Below are 15,237 nucleotides of genomic sequence, written 5' to 3'. Positions count from 1 at the left end.
TATATGGGGGGTGTATAAGGATGTGTGGTGTGGGGAGGGAGAGGAAGAGGGGGAGTGAGGGGGAGGTGGGAAACAAGATCCTTCTTGTTTCTGCTTCTTTCCTTTCTAAAAACCAATTGGGAAGAAAGCGTGAAAGTGCACAGTTGCCAGAAGGAGAGAATGAGGTCATGGCTCGTAATTCACGTGGCTTTCAGAAACATAAATCACGCAGCCGGCCGTAGCAGCTTTCCGTTCCATGGCGAGCCTCTGGGAGCAGTAGCTACAATATGCATAAAGTATTTGGACTCCACCATGAGCTTGGATATCCTTCCAAGTGGCGTCCTCATCAGAAGGTCAAGGAAACGCATCCTTCGTCCTGTTACTGTCAGGTGGCTGCACACTGGCCGGAGGCAGCCTGGAGACAGCTCTCGGGCAGTGGGGAGCCAAGCTCAGTTTCCTAGTGTTGGAAGTGAAGGCTCCTGCACATTAAGCACATTTGACTGTGTGCTGTCAGGTTGTGTTCTCTTCACACTGTTTTCCACGGGGCCTCTAGAGGAGGTAACTACCCTACAGTGCTTAGCCATGGCCTTCCCACTGATAGTTTGCAAAAGTTGATGCCTCTCCTTATGTTAGAGGAATAATGTCTATTGTGAAGAAGCTTTGGAAAATATAAACAAAACAAAAACCAACCAAAGCAGAAAACGGAACATGAGTTGGCACGCTCCCTCCCCCAGCCCAAATCTGACCAGGTGCCCATTTTTGTAAATTAAGTTCTATTGGAACAACTATGAACATTCATGCTTCTAATTGTCTGTGGCTACTGTTGTTCTGTCTCCTGCAGTGCTGTCTGCTCCACTCTCCTCTTAGACTGCATGCTGACTATTTACAGAGGTTTACAAGATGGTGCAATGTCCATTATATTAGTTTCCAAGGCTGCTGTAGTGAGTGGCTACAGATCTGCTGACTTAAAACACGAATTTATTCTCTCGTAGATCCGGAAGCAGGAATTCAAAATCTATCTCTCTAGTGAAAATCTATGTGTTAGCAGAGCGTGTTCCTATTAGAGGCTCAGGATGAGAATTTCTTCCTTGTCTCTTCTGGTTGGCGACTGGCATTCCTTGGCTTGTAGCCTCACCAGGAGTCTGTTTCATGGCTGCGTTGCTTTCTCTTCTGTGCCAAAACTCCCCCTTCTTCTGTCCAGTGAAGACTGTGTGCATGTATACCCAGGCCCTTGTGCTAACTCAGATGAGATCGTGTGTTTGCCTTTCCCTATTGTGAACTAATGGTGCCATGTTATCTGGGGTAAGGACAAGTGCTCAGGATGGCATTTTGTAGGATGATCTTAGGTGGTTCACGGAGACACGGTGGCCTCAGTGGCTCACACAAACGGACAGTTCTTCCCTTTCTCAGGTTGCCCTCCACCTCTCTGATTACCTAACATAGTCTCTGCTTGCTTCCCCAATGTTTTCGACACTCACCCTTGCCAACCTTCTATCAAAAAAGAAAGCAGATCTCGGGCTACAGAATCCTAGAGGACTTACTAACCTTATTTTGTATTTGCTGATTTATTTTTACAGCCGCCCCCTTCTCCACCAATGGAAATACTAGAGCACATCCCATAAAAATGAAAATGAACTGGAGATGCAACTCAGAGTGAGGACATTTCCCCAGCTTTTGAGAAGTCCTACGTTCGATTCCTAGTACTGAAAAATAAGTCAAAAGAGCAACGACTTAAAAATGTGAATTAAGCCCAGTGTAGTGATGCGTGCCTTTAATCCTAGCACTTGAGAGGGAGAGGCAACTGGAACACTCTGAGTTCAAGGCCTGCCTGATCTACATAGTGGGTTCTAGGACAGCCAGAGCTACACAGTGAGAGACCCTGTCTTGAAACCCCCTCCCAACAAATGAAACCAAACAACCAACCAAATAACCCATGAATTAAGTAAGTCTAGGACAAGTCTTTCTTAAAGAGATCACCTGAGGACAGCTGTGAGGTCTGGGGAAGATCAGAAGCCTCCAGGCTGGCCCTCCCCTCCCCTCCTGGCTTCTGCCACACAAAGTGAGGCACCCTGATGCAGAGGCCACAGCTGGATGCTCTCAACATTAAGGACTAATGTCTCATTTTTTTCTCATTTCAATGCATCTAATCCTTTAGGGACCACTGGGCATCAGAGTCCTGAATATTAATCTCCTGTTGAGATTGATCACAGCTACTTTAACTCAGGGACTTGGGCAAGGGGAGGCCTGACTTCTCCCTGTCTGTCTTTTGCCTTTCATTGAACATCTGGAAGTCAGGGAAATCTGACTTCATGGCAAGGACTGGCTATTATTTGGACACAGCACAGATGTTTCTCTCCTACCTCATCAGATTTTGATGGTATCTCTTTGCTGCTTCTTGTTTGCAGGAACTGCAGAACTGGATCTCCCTGTTTTGGATGGTTGTGGGAAGTGGGGATCTCCTATTCCTCATCTCCACAGACTTATATGAAATGCTAATTCTTGAGTGTGGGGACCATGAGGATTATACCACTTTCTTTTAGATGAGGATGGATCTTCCTAGTTAATGTCTTCATCATCATTACAAAATAACCATTATTAGTGTATAATGCTAGCCCACAGACCATGCCTCCTTTTTGGGGTGAGGGTGAGAAGTGGAACAGTAAATGTAGATTTATATTATTCAGGGCCTCCCCAACTTATGTGTATTCCACTCCTCAGAAAGCTGCAAGCAGATGATATTTCAACAAAGCCTCTGCAGTTTGTAGGCCTAAATCATCCACTTCCCTACAGAATGATAGAGGTAAGGGCAGACTGATGGGTAGCATGCCTGACAGATATTTGGGAAGCATCTCTGGCACGTGATATAAGACAGGCAATCCAAAGATTAAAGTGTTAGCTGAAGCCAGGCAAGCCACTTCATGCCTGTGCCTCGTTCTCCTCCTCGAAACAGAAAGCTGTCTTCCAGGGCTGTAGCATAAATTCATGGAAAATACTGAACTCCACAAATGCCTGCTTTTAATTCCTTCCAGTTTGCAAATGGGAAAACCACAGGCCAGAGATGAACTGGCTTGCTCGAGGTCACAGGACTTGACAGTGTCCAGGCCAAGCTCTGACTGAGTGCAGCCAAGTTTAATGTCAGACTCAGCTTTGACTATTATAGCACCCAGTGGCCCATTTATTCAGGCTAGAGAAACAGCTTCATTTTGGGGCTGATTCCTTTGGAAGTCTTGGGAGCCTAGCTAAACCCTGGGAGTACCTGGCAGAGCCTGTAAATTCTTTGCTCTTTTTTTTTTTTTTTTGGACCTCAGTTTTTTTCACTGATGAAATGGTACGATAGCCATCTCTTCCTCTTCCTTGGTCAGAGTGGCAGTGGCTGTTAACCTACCTGGCTTGGTAAAGGCTAACGGAGGAAGATAGAGATCCTTGTTCAGAGGAAGGAGGGGGAGGAGGCAATATAAAGTGCAAGCCCATGCAGAGATTCTGAAGGGACCAACTCACAGAGGGGTACTCTCCTGGTCTCTTAGGCTGCTCCCTGCTGCTCAAAGACAAAGCAGATGCATCTGGGCCTGGGCCCAGGTTGCCAGGGTAACTGTTTCAGCAGCTGCCTGGGACCTTGCAGCTGAGGCCCTTGGTTGCCAGGGAGGCCACAGAGCTGGAGGGAATGGTCAGGGGGCTGCCAAAGGAAAGCTGCATCTCTATGTAAGGGAGGCTGGAGAAAGGGTAGTTGTGGGATCATATAATCCTCCCGTGGGGCTGTGGACAACTGAGATGGAAGGGGACCCTGGGGGATAGCTTTGTGACCAGAACCTTTGGTACTCATTGTACACATGGCAGCATGATGTTTCCTTCACTGTATCCCTACTATGTGCCAGGTCCTGTGTGAAATGCTTTATGCACGTATAAACTCTCATCATTGGCAGGCAGATTTAGAAGCCAGCCAGGGGGCTGTCCCCAGAGCCGCTGAGCACATACCCCTTATACTATGTCAGGCCACAGTCCCCTCCTAAGTGTCTGGCATGTTATTTCTAGTCTATTACTGGCAACAACCCTGCAGGACAGGTAGAGTTACCTGCCCTCTATAGTGACTGGACACCCAAGATTTATAGTGTACACCTGGTAAAGATAAGTAATTTTCTGTGACATTGGCTGGATGAATTGTCACACCATTCCCTCGGGTTAGTAGGGAGGGCAGAGGACCCTGTCAGGATACTTGGCTTTGGGCTGGGCAGTAAGGGTCTTCATTAACCTGTTGTTCCAGGAGGTTTTGGTACCCACTATCTGCTCTTGTCTGAGCATATGCGCACACATGAGTCATAAAATCCAGTATGTCCTGCCCTTTCTGGGCCTTTGTTTCTATTCAAGGAAATGGGTATAATGAGTAAATTCTATTGAATCTTAAATGAGGGCCTTCCTAGCGATGAAATAGTCTATGCTATGCTTGTCACAAGGCACATGTGAGTCTGAGAGCTTGAGACAGAGGAGCGTGTGCTGGAAGAATGGACTTGATTTTAATAAAATTAAGGACTGGGGCTAGGGGATGAGCCCGCACGTAAAGTGCTTCTCATTCAAGCATGAGGAGCAGAGTTTGAATCTCTAGAACCGATGTAAATGCCAGCAAGCTGCCTACAACTTTACTGTGTAAGAGACGGAGAAGGGGCACCCCTGGAGCAAGTTAGCTCGGCATTCTGGGTGAAATGGGTTGCTCTGAGTGCAGCGAGGCATCCTGCCCCAATAAATAAGGTGGAGCACAGTCAAGGAATACTTCACCCTTGAGTCGTCACATGTACACACACATCATACATGTAAAAACAACATAGCCACCCATAGCTCATAGCTACTGCCGACTGAGTTGGGTGATGTAGTGCTAACAGATGCCTAGCAGGGATTCAGGACACTTCTCTGAGGTGGTTTTTCTTTTTAGTTAGTTTGTTTGTTTGTTTTGTTTTTTGTTTTTTTTCCCCAACAATACAGGGCTGGATATATGGTCTCCATTTCAGAAAGGAAACCTGTTCTAGCTCGAAGCTGACTAAGTGAATGGGCGACCCCCAAGCCTGCTTTGCTTTCCCACAGAGCTGAGGACCTCTAAGTCAGGATGCATTGTGATGGACAGGCCCAGGCATACCTCAGTGACAGTGGAGTGTAGGGTGGAGACAGAAAGTGAGGTATGATCTCTGGAAGGGAAAGCAGTAAGGACCCCTGGGGGACACACCCTGATCTTATCTGTCCCTTAATCCCTATGAGCCCTGGGTCTGGGCAAGTCTCTTCTCCCAAGTCTTAGCAGATTCATCCACAGAACAGGTAATACAAGCAGCCACCATCATTACGACCAGGAAAGATGCACATGAGACCCTACCAGCTTGCCATCCTGACTGGGGAACTGAGACCGGATACAGGGCACACAATCTTGCTGTTTGGAATGTTCAAACCATGAAAAGCCTTTTGGTGCAGGGGTTTCAGGATGACCCTTTCGTTCTCAAGACCAGGCTCACAGGGCACTGCCTTTTTAGCTGGTATTCTGGTACCTGTTCATTATTCAAGAGGGTTCCTGCAGGCTCAGCCCTGAGCCTGCAGGCAAGCTGGCAGGCTTCCCCGCCAGACCTGTTCACCAGAGCTCAGCTTGGCATCAAGTTCTGGGTAGGGCTACTGTTTTCTTCTTCTTTCTTATGGAAAATTTCAACCAATAACAAGAGTAAGTAAAGCGAGCACTATCATGGTGCCCTCCCACACATCCATCCACCACAACAGCTAAGCTTCTAGAGTTAACTTAGTCAGGGCCAGCTCTGTTTGACTTAAAACTTCCATCCTCCATCCCCCCAGCTCAGGGTTATGATGAAGCAAATCTAAGCAGCTGTGTGTGTGTGTGTGTGTGTGTGTGTGTGTGTGTGTGTGTGTGTGTGTACCTTACAGGCTACTTCTCTCCTGTCACTATGTAGGTTCCAAGGATTGAACTCAGATTGTCAGGCTTGGTGGCAAGCCCCTTTGCCTGATGAACCCTCTCGTAGACCCGGTTCAGTATTTTTGGACTGGAGTTTATGGGACTGAAAATAGGATAAGAACATTTTCACTTGGAGAAAGTGAATACAGCTGGAGACAACCATGTTAAACATTTATAAATGTGCCGTTTATTTTTCTATTGAATAATATAGTTCTTTGGGGCTGAAGAGATGGCTCATTGGTTTAGAGCACTTGCTGCTCTTGCAGAGGACCCAGGTTCTGCTGCCAGCACTGTATGGGGGCTCACAACCAACTGTAGCTCTAGTTCTCGGGGATCATTGCTTTCTTCTGACTGCTATGGGCAGGCAGCAGGCATTCGTGTGGTGCACATACACAGATGCAGACAGAACACTCATACATATGAAAGAAATTAACCCAAAAATTTGAGAAAACTGAGGTTCCTTTTTTCTCCTTATAAACCTAAAAAATTCTCAAAAATTAATTTTTTTTCCTTTTTCTGGTTTTTGAGGTTTTTTTGGTTTGGTTTGGTTTGGTTTGGTTTGGTTGTGTGTGTGTGTGTGTGTGTGTGTGTGTGTGTGTGTGTGTGTGTGTGTGTGTGTGTGTGTATGTGTGTGTGTGTGTGTTTGTTTTGAGACAGAGTTTTACTGTATAGTCCTGGTTGGGCTAGAACTTGCTACACAGATCAAGCTGGCTTCAAACTCATAGAGGACGCCTGCCTTTGTTTGCTAAGTGCTAGGATCAAAGGTGTGCACCATCATGAATCACATTTTTTTAAAAGATATTTTGCCCCGATGAATTGATGATGTACATTTATTCAAACACATTCCTTCAGAGGTTTGTGATGGGTCTCATAGTTGCCCACAATAGGAAGCCCTCAACAAGGCCTTCAGAAGATAAGCAAATAAACAGAACAGTCACCTGTACATCAGACTATTATTCTATGATAAAAAAAACTGAACTACCAAGTTACAAAATGATATAGGAGCATTTTAAATGTGTTGCTGAGAGACAGAGATGGTCAGGAGAGCTGCCGTCTGTAAGGGTCCAGCTCTAGACACTCTGGGAAATGTAAGATTGGGGAGACAAGAGGAAAGGATGGGCACAGGAAGGGGGACAGAAAGGGTGATGACTAGGCAAACCACAGGGGACTCTGAGGGCCACGAAACTGTGCTGCATGGAGCGATAATGGTGACCCCTGTCAATTACAGCCTTGTCTGAATCTTCAGAAGACAGAGCACCAAGAAAAAACCCCAAAATAAAATATGGGCTCAAAGCGAGAGTGTATCTGGGCTAGTTCTTCTGTGGTAACAAGTGTAGAGGACCAGTAAAAATATCAGTGAGAAGAGAAACTCTACAAGGGGAGGGGGAGAGAGACATTCTCTGTGCCTTCTGTTCAAGCTTTGGGCAAACCTGAATTTACTCTAGTGTTGTTTATTCATTAAGAAAAATTAGAATTCTTAATCCCATGGATCTTTTTTGCTTAGGAGGCTGTGGCTATGACTTGGTGCCTAGGCATGGTTATTGCTGTGGGTGACAGATTTGGTGAGACTGTGGCCTGGAGAGTGAACTGGGACTTGACTAGGTTGGGAAACTGTGGATTCTTAAGCACTGAATGCCACTGACATGTGGCCTTTACCCTATAAGCAATGGGGAATGCTGAGAAGTGTATCAGGAGAGTCAGGAGATGACTGCTTCCTGAGACCTGGGCTGTAGGATTAGTCTGGCCTCTTCTCTGAGCTTCACATCCCTGATGGTAGAACTAGAAGGCTGTCCTGAGTGGTCAGGGGTGTTGTCTCCAGCCTAGAGGGTCTGAGGTTAGAGCCTGTCCCAACTCCCCAACCCCTCTCTCTCCCTGCCTCACCCTCTTTGTTTTTCTATCTCACTGTGCCATGCTTTGGTTGGATGGCTTCCCTCAGCAGGTGTCAGGGAACATCTACCGCACAAGGCTGTGCCTAGGGAGCAGGTTCCATTTGATTTAATTTGACTTTCCCCTCTTTGAAATCGTCAAGGCGAAAAGCTAGGGTCTAGCCTGCTCCTAGCAGCCTTGTGGAGGGGACACAGAAATCGGGAGATGGGGAACCAACTCCTCCAGGGTTACTGAGCAGGGACAGGCTGCAGAGGGCAATAGAAGGGTGGTCTCTGATTACTAGACACCTTGACTTCCTATTAGCCAGACTCAGAAGGTTCCCTGTGTGCTGTGCTCTGGAGGCTCCAGCTGGCTGTGTGCACTGGGGGAGGTGTCTCTGCCCCTTCCAGACTGTCTCCTGTCATTACAGTATGATTTATGAGCCTTTCCTGTAAAACATGAGAACACTGGCAAGCCGACTCTGCCCAGCAGCCGTTCTAATAAGGGGCATCTTGTTATGCAGAGGATGCTGGGAGGAAGATGCAGGACTTAGAAGTGGGCTGCCCTTTGTTTTGTTTTAACATGAAAAACACCAACACCGAGAGTGGATTCCAGTTTATTGTGGTGTCCAAAGCTGTCACCTTCCGAGGGAAGTGAGTTTGACTCCTAGCTTGGCTTTGCTTTTAGGACCATAGCCTGATGGTGTTCTCTAAGCCACCACCCCCTCACTTACAGGGGGTGAAGTTGGGGTTACCAGCAGTTGTCCTCCTTCTAAGGATGCCCTGTGGCTTACATGAAGGAAACACCCACAGAACATGAACCCTTGAAACGATAGCATCATCCAGATGATTCTGGCAGTGAAGGGTCTGGAAGTTGGTAGAGGAATATGCGAAAGAGTTTGTCATGGCTATGGGTTGATACAGCATCTGAGTCTCATGTGAGTGACAGCATTTTATCCATTTACACACATGGGCCTATGCACATGCCTGTGCAGCTGATGACAGTTCATAGAGCATAATATAACCTTCACCAAGCCTCTGAGCTCAGTTTACATAAAGCTTCTGTTCATCCTCTGTAGAAACGGATGGTGAGCAAGAGCCACAATCTATGTGTATGTGTGTAAAAGCTGATAGTGAGTGAGAGCCACACCAAGTGTATATGTTGTGCGCACATGTGTATATGTGTATCTATATGTGGGGCATGTGTATATATGGGTACATGTGGTACATATATGTGTATGCATGTGGTATATGTGTGTACATGTATTTATGTTTGTGTGCCATGTGTATGCATGTGGTGTGTGTGCATGTAAGTGAATGTGATGTGTGTGTGCATGCATGGGACAAGTAACCATGTGACTTTTGCCTAAGTGTGTCTGGGATGTGAGGTTGGTAAATAGTGTGTGGTTATCTAACCGCTATGTGGCATGCTGCCTATGTGGCATGCACTATGGTTCTGTGTATGAACTTTGTGTTTATCTGTGTGTTGATGAGCATGTGTGTTTGTATGTATGCCTGTATGTCACATGAGATGCTCACATTCAGGGTCTTTGCGGGCTGCCCAGAGGAGGGTCATAAGCATCAATAGCAGTTTGCTGGACAGGTGCTGCTGTCCTGATGGCCCTGCTTGTGCTGGGAGAATGCAGGCTCAGAGCTTGGACTTCATTTGCAGGGATCTCAGATAGGGCTTGCAAGAGTGGTAACAGCCATCATCCAAAGCCAGTCCTGACAGTCTGTGATTCCAGGAGTCCCATGGTGCACTGGGGATGGTGGTGGAGCCAGTGGGTCCACCAGGCCTTGCTGGAAGGAGACCCTCCTGCCAGGGCTGCAGAGCAGCAGTGTGGGCCTCCTACTGTCTACCCTCAGGATGAACCCCAAAGTCTCTGCTGTTCCACTGTTTTAGTTGACATATAAAATGTTTCTGTCTAAATGTAAGTAGTTAACAGAGGTTATATTTCTGCCATGCTTTAAATATTAACATTTTAGAATAACATTACACCATTCTCTTCAAAGTAGAGCAAACCAAAGCTCAATAAGATTGCAATTTAAAAAAAGTTGTCTTTTTGAGAACTCTTACATAATCTAGAAGAATGCACAGATGGGGTGCAGCGCCATTCATCGGACCCATGTACTGCCCAGATCAAGGCGTGTGGGCATGCTCAGACCCCTGACGACAACCTTGTGTTCTTCTGGGTCAGCATCCCTCTAAAGGTGATGACTTCTCTCTACTACTGTAAACCTCCTTTCCTGGTCTCATTTTTTTCCTGGCTGGGTCAATAAGCACACAGTCTTTGCATTTTAATGCTATGCCGTATGCAGCCCATACTTTCTTACCATGTAGCAGTCCCCTGAAAAATACCTCACTGAGAATACCGCTTCCATTCTTATTGGACTTTTGCAGTTACTTCTAATGCTTCATTATTGGACATAAGCACTGACTCTTTGGGTATTTATCAGGGAGTGGAATTGCCAGAGGAAGAATTCTGCAGTATGTCAGTATTCCCAACTGTCCATTGAAGAGAACCTAAAACTCCTTATATCATTTTATCTTTCTGAATCCATAATTCCCTTCACAGAATTTTATCTTAATATTGTTTCATACTTAAAACTTATAAATTGATCATCCTATTTCTTTTTAACTTACACACAAATTGAACTGATATTTTGACTTTTGAAGTTATATTTTATTTATTTACTATTTATTTATTTGAGTGTAGAGGGTTTGTGGCACTTTGAATCTAGGAAGGTTCTCTCTTTTGCTTGTTTGTTTTTCAAGACAGGATTTCTCTGTGTTGCCTTGGCTGTCCTGGAACTCGCTTTGTTAGACCAGGCTAGCCTTGAACTCACAGAGATTTGTCTGCCTCTGCCTTCCAAATGCTGGGATTAAAGGCATGAGCCACCAGGCCTAGCCTGAGGAAGGGTTTCTAATACCAATATTTGAAATGGTTCTTTTTGAGACACATTTTTGCCATTTTGGGTACTTCCATCATAGTTAGACTCTGAATGAATGTGGCCTTAGTTTTTCTTCAGGAAATAGAGAACAGGACCATTGTGAAGAATGAGGTGGGAAAGGTGTGGCATTGTCCAGCAGAACTGGGAAGCGTAGCGGGGGACATGAGGCTCTCATGTGGACTTTCCCATACTTCAGTCTGCAGACCCCTTGAGAACTCTTGTTATATCTATATCCCCAGGTGGGTCTGTGCCAGTTTGCAGACCCCTTCCTGATGATGACGATGATGGTGATGATGATGGTGGGGGGTAGTGGTAGTGGTGGTGGTGGGAGTAGGAAGGGGACGCTGTACCATTCAAGGATGAGTTTGAGTGAATTACAAAATTCATGGAGGGTGGAAGGGGAATCCTGAACACTCAAGTCCATGCTAAAGAGCTAGATACAACCCTTAGGCAGAGGGTAGCCTAGGGTATTTTTTTGAGAAGGTTGTGAGTGAAGTGCAAGCTGGGTGTCTTGCAGAGCTGCATCTGTTGAGGACCCAGGAAGGGGAGTGGCTGCACCTGAATGGTGGCAGTGACAGTATTAGGGCTTGACAAAATGATGGGCTGTGATTTGTAGGATATCAGGTCACATTAAGGTTGTTAAAGGCTGTAAGGACTCTGGTAAGGTGTTTGTTTGTTTGTTTTAGCTTGACTCCCAGCTTTTGAATGGTCCCCTGGTTGCCCAGACTCAGTTGGACCAGTCAATCCTTCCCCAAGTGTGGACCAGGTTCTTAGTGGTACTTAAGATGTTTACACTTAAGATGTTTACACATGGAGCTTAGGGGAACAGAAGGCAGAACAGACATGACCCAGAGAAACTCTGGAACTCCAGGTGCATTCTGATGCCCTCACAACTCTCCCTGAGCCACTTCCTTTTTGTTGACAAAGAACAAGCCTCTTGGGCAAGGCCTCTGGCCCTTCGACAAACCCTAATAAATAGGATTTAAAAAGCTGTTGTTTTCATAGAACTTAATTCTGATATCCTATGCTGTAAGCACCCCCCCCCCCCTTTGTGGCGCTTACTATATAGCTTTTTAGTCTAAGCAAACTGATTACACTGAGAAAGTTAGTCAATCCTCCAGTCATGTGGAGTAACAATGTAGCCAGTGGCCTGAGCAGTAGGCAGAAATATCAGCAGCGACTTGGGGTGACTGGAGTTTGGAAAAACAGTAGGTTAGACTGTATAGCAGAAAGGCCATGCCAAATCTCAGCATGGCAAAAACTGGGGCTCTGGCTGGGCTCTGGGGAGAGGAGGGGGGTATGGGTCACTGCTGTCCAATGCCATTGCCTGATGGTCAGGTCCTTGCCTCCCACAGAGATCCGCACGCAGCTGGTGGAGCAGTTCAAATGCCTGGAGCAGCAGTCAGAGTCACGGCTGCAGCTGTTGCAAGACTTGCAGGAGTTCTTCCGCAGGAAAGCTGAGATCGAGCTGGAGTATTCGCGCAGCCTGGAGAAGCTGGCCGAGCGCTTCTCCTCCAAGATTCGAAGCTCCCGGGAGCATCAGTTCAAGTGAGAAGTTGGCTGCGGGTCCTGGGATGGGAGGCGGCCCTGGGCAGGAGGGTTGTTGGCAGATGCAATTGGTGAAGGAGGCCAAAACTGGAGGAGGAGGCCAGGACTGGGCCTTGACCTGCAAGGTCCTGCAGAATCCTGCAAAGGTTCTTCAGCCTCCTCTTGCCTCCAGGAGCTGTCCTCATGTACCAAGTAAAGGCTTCCATGCAGAAGGGTGCAGTAGACAGAAGATGAATGACTTGGAGCTGCGTTCGTTTATGTCCAGCTGGGACTCTGTACCTCCTTTCAGCACATCCTGGCTTTATCTAGTTGGGTTTTACTTGGGTACCAGCTTGCCTACTATGCCCTTAGAATGTCTTCTCATGGACCAAGTCCACAGACCATCCCCCTTTCTTGCTGTTCCGAAGGACCTCGGTACTTAAACACTTTCCTACCTTACTATTTAAAACCTAGAGCCCCCCACCCCCAACTGCTCACACCCTGAGCTCCCAGTCCCAAGGCTCTCTGTCGGACTTGGCAGGTTTGAAGACCTCTCTTTACACTCTGAGTTGTTGCTGAAGCTGTCCACAAGGGGCATGCACAGCGGGTCTCATCACTTGCCCACACTTCCTCTTGATTTGAAATCGTCTCCCCTCACATCCTAAGTGTGAGCATGGGGGAGAGGGAAGAGGGCAGGCCTCGAGGACACCGGGATCTCTCATTCCCTCACCTTGTCAGTAATGAGCCCTGCGAGCCCCTCAAGGGTTCATTAACTCAGCCACCAGATGGATGGGAGCCCCAGCTGGCAGTCGGGCCAAGTGGGCTGCTTGTCACACTATGAAAGTCTAATTAGGGGGTCACCCAGGCCAGTGCAGCTGGGGTAGACCCTCTACATGATGCTAATGTGGTGAACCAGCTCTGATGGCTTTTAGAAGTTGAGTTTTCTGGCCAAGATAACACAACCTTTGACCCTAGGGTACTGCTTCCATTCATAGGGATCTGTGCTGTGCTTTGGTCCTTCAGCCTGAATGTCCTGAGAAGCCAGGCGTCCCAGACTCTTCACTTAAGGGTGCTCAAGCTGCCAGGTTGCTTTTCAAGGCTGGAGGAGAGTCCTGGGGTTTGTTTTACTTTTGAGCTATGGACCACTTTCCCCTAAGGCACAAGCTTTTCCCAATCTGCCTGGGCTTTGGGGATGTTTACAGTTGTGGAAGGTGCTAAATTTAGGGCCAGACTTAGCTGCATCAAGTTCTGTGTGGCACTTGATTTAAAGAAAGGCCTAGGGGCTGTCCTGGTGGCCTAACAGCTAAGGGGGCTTGCTGGCAAGCCTGATAACTTGACTTCCATTCCCAGAGCCGATATGGTAGAAGGAGAAAACTAACCCTCACAAGTTGTTCTCTGACCTTCACAGGGCCTGCTGTTGGCTCTCAGGTCTCCCTTGGGGATGGTTGAGCAGAGCAGAGGTGGTTCCAGATTGCTGTCCTGCACTGACCTGAGATAGGAAGGGTGGCTAACGGGAATGATGCAAAGCGAGTAGGCTGGGCTGAGGCCTTGGTCTATCCCTTGTGGATATGCATTGGGTTTCAAAGACTGAAATGACAGAGAGGATGGCTGGCAAGTGAATTTCTAGTACCTGGGAAGGCCTGACCCATGGTTGGTGCAAATGTTGACTGAATAACAGTGGTAGTTAGAGTTGCCATAGAGGGGAGTGTGTCTTTTGACTTCCTCAAACTGATGAAATTATTTGGCACTGCATTGCTGTGAAGACCATGTGAACTTGACTTCTATCTGGAGAATGGGGACCACCAAAGGGATAGTGTATCAGGCGTGACCACATAGAAGCTTGTTCAACTGAAGGAGCTGAAGAAGTTTGCAACCCCATAGGAAGAACAACAATATGAACCAACCAGATTCCCCAGAGCTCCCAGGGACTAACCCACCAACCAAAGCATACACATGGAGGGACCCATGGCTCCAGCCACATATGAAGCAGAGGATGGCCTTGTCAGGCATCAATGCGAGGAGAGGCCCTTAGTCCTGTGAAGGCTTGATGCCCCAGTATAGGGGAATGCCAGGGCAGGAAGGCGGGAGTTGATGGGTGGGTGGGGAAGCACCCTAATAGAAGCAGGGGGAGGGAGATGGGATAGGGGGTTTCTGGAGGGGAAACCGAGAAAGGGAATAACATTTGAAATGTAAATAAAGAAAATATTCAATAAAAAAGTTAATTAGCAAAACTAAAAAAGAAAACAGTATTCTGAGCAATTCGGTGTGACAGAAGAAGAAGAGGAAGAGGAAGAAGAAAAAGAAGAAGAAGAAGAGGAGGAGGAGGAGGAGGAGGAGGAAGAAGAAGAAGAAGAAGAAGAAGAAGAAGAAGAAGAAGAAGAAGAAGAAGAAGAAGAAGAAGAAGAAGAAGAAGAAGAAGCAGCTTGTCCAAAATGCAGTCTGAGGGCTCGCCTAGCCTCTGCATCAGTAGCTCTGGGACTTCAGCAAGCCTTTCTGGGGGTTCTGGTGACCAACCACTTTGATGGTTTTCTAGATGACAAATAGTTCTCATAGGCTGTGCTGGCCTTCCTTGTCACCAGCATGGTCCTTTCCGGAGCAGGCCTGGAGGAGCCTGACCCTGCTTCTCAGGTAGATGGGTGGCCTGGTCCAAACAAATGGGCTAGGTCTGGAGAGACAGAGAATTTCTGTGACCAATTCTGTATTTGGGAATCACTGTCTATTCTGGAACTTGCTATGTAAACTATGCTGGCCTTGAACTCAGAGATTCACACACTTCTGACTCTTGAGGACTGGTAGTAAAGGCATAAGCCACTATGCTCAGTGTGCCAGCACAGTGTGTGGAAGGCTGAGGGAGAGCTTTGTGCTAAGCAAGCCTGTTGTCTTCCATCTGAAAGCTAGCTGGCAATAGACTTTTCCCTCCCAAGATAAGTAGTTACACTTTACAAAGTAGCTCTCCCCGGGATCCCTGTTGCAAAGCTC

At 47.1% G+C, this 15,237-nt stretch overlaps 1 protein-coding gene across 4 annotated transcripts in view; it reads left to right on the top strand.

Annotated features, from left to right (window-relative positions):
- The window catches only part of Srgap3 (SLIT-ROBO Rho GTPase activating protein 3), a 221,545-nt gene that overhangs the window by 101,894 nt on the left and 104,414 nt on the right, over positions 1–15,237 (top strand). For all 4 annotated transcript variants that reach the window (XM_076940219.1, XM_034512327.2, XM_034512325.2 and 1 more), the window contains exon 2: positions 12,087–12,279. In XM_076940219.1, coding sequence (XP_076796334.1) covers positions 12,087–12,279 — 193 coding nt within the window. The remainder of the gene's footprint in view (positions 1–12,086; positions 12,280–15,237) is intronic.

Source organism: Arvicanthis niloticus, chromosome 9, assembly GCF_011762505.2.
Source record: "Arvicanthis niloticus isolate mArvNil1 chromosome 9, mArvNil1.pat.X, whole genome shotgun sequence".
NCBI classification, from domain to species: domain Eukaryota; kingdom Metazoa; phylum Chordata; class Mammalia; order Rodentia; family Muridae; genus Arvicanthis; species Arvicanthis niloticus.
The sequence above is the reverse complement of the archived record's forward strand: the minus strand, read 5'-3'. Positions and strand labels throughout refer to the sequence as shown.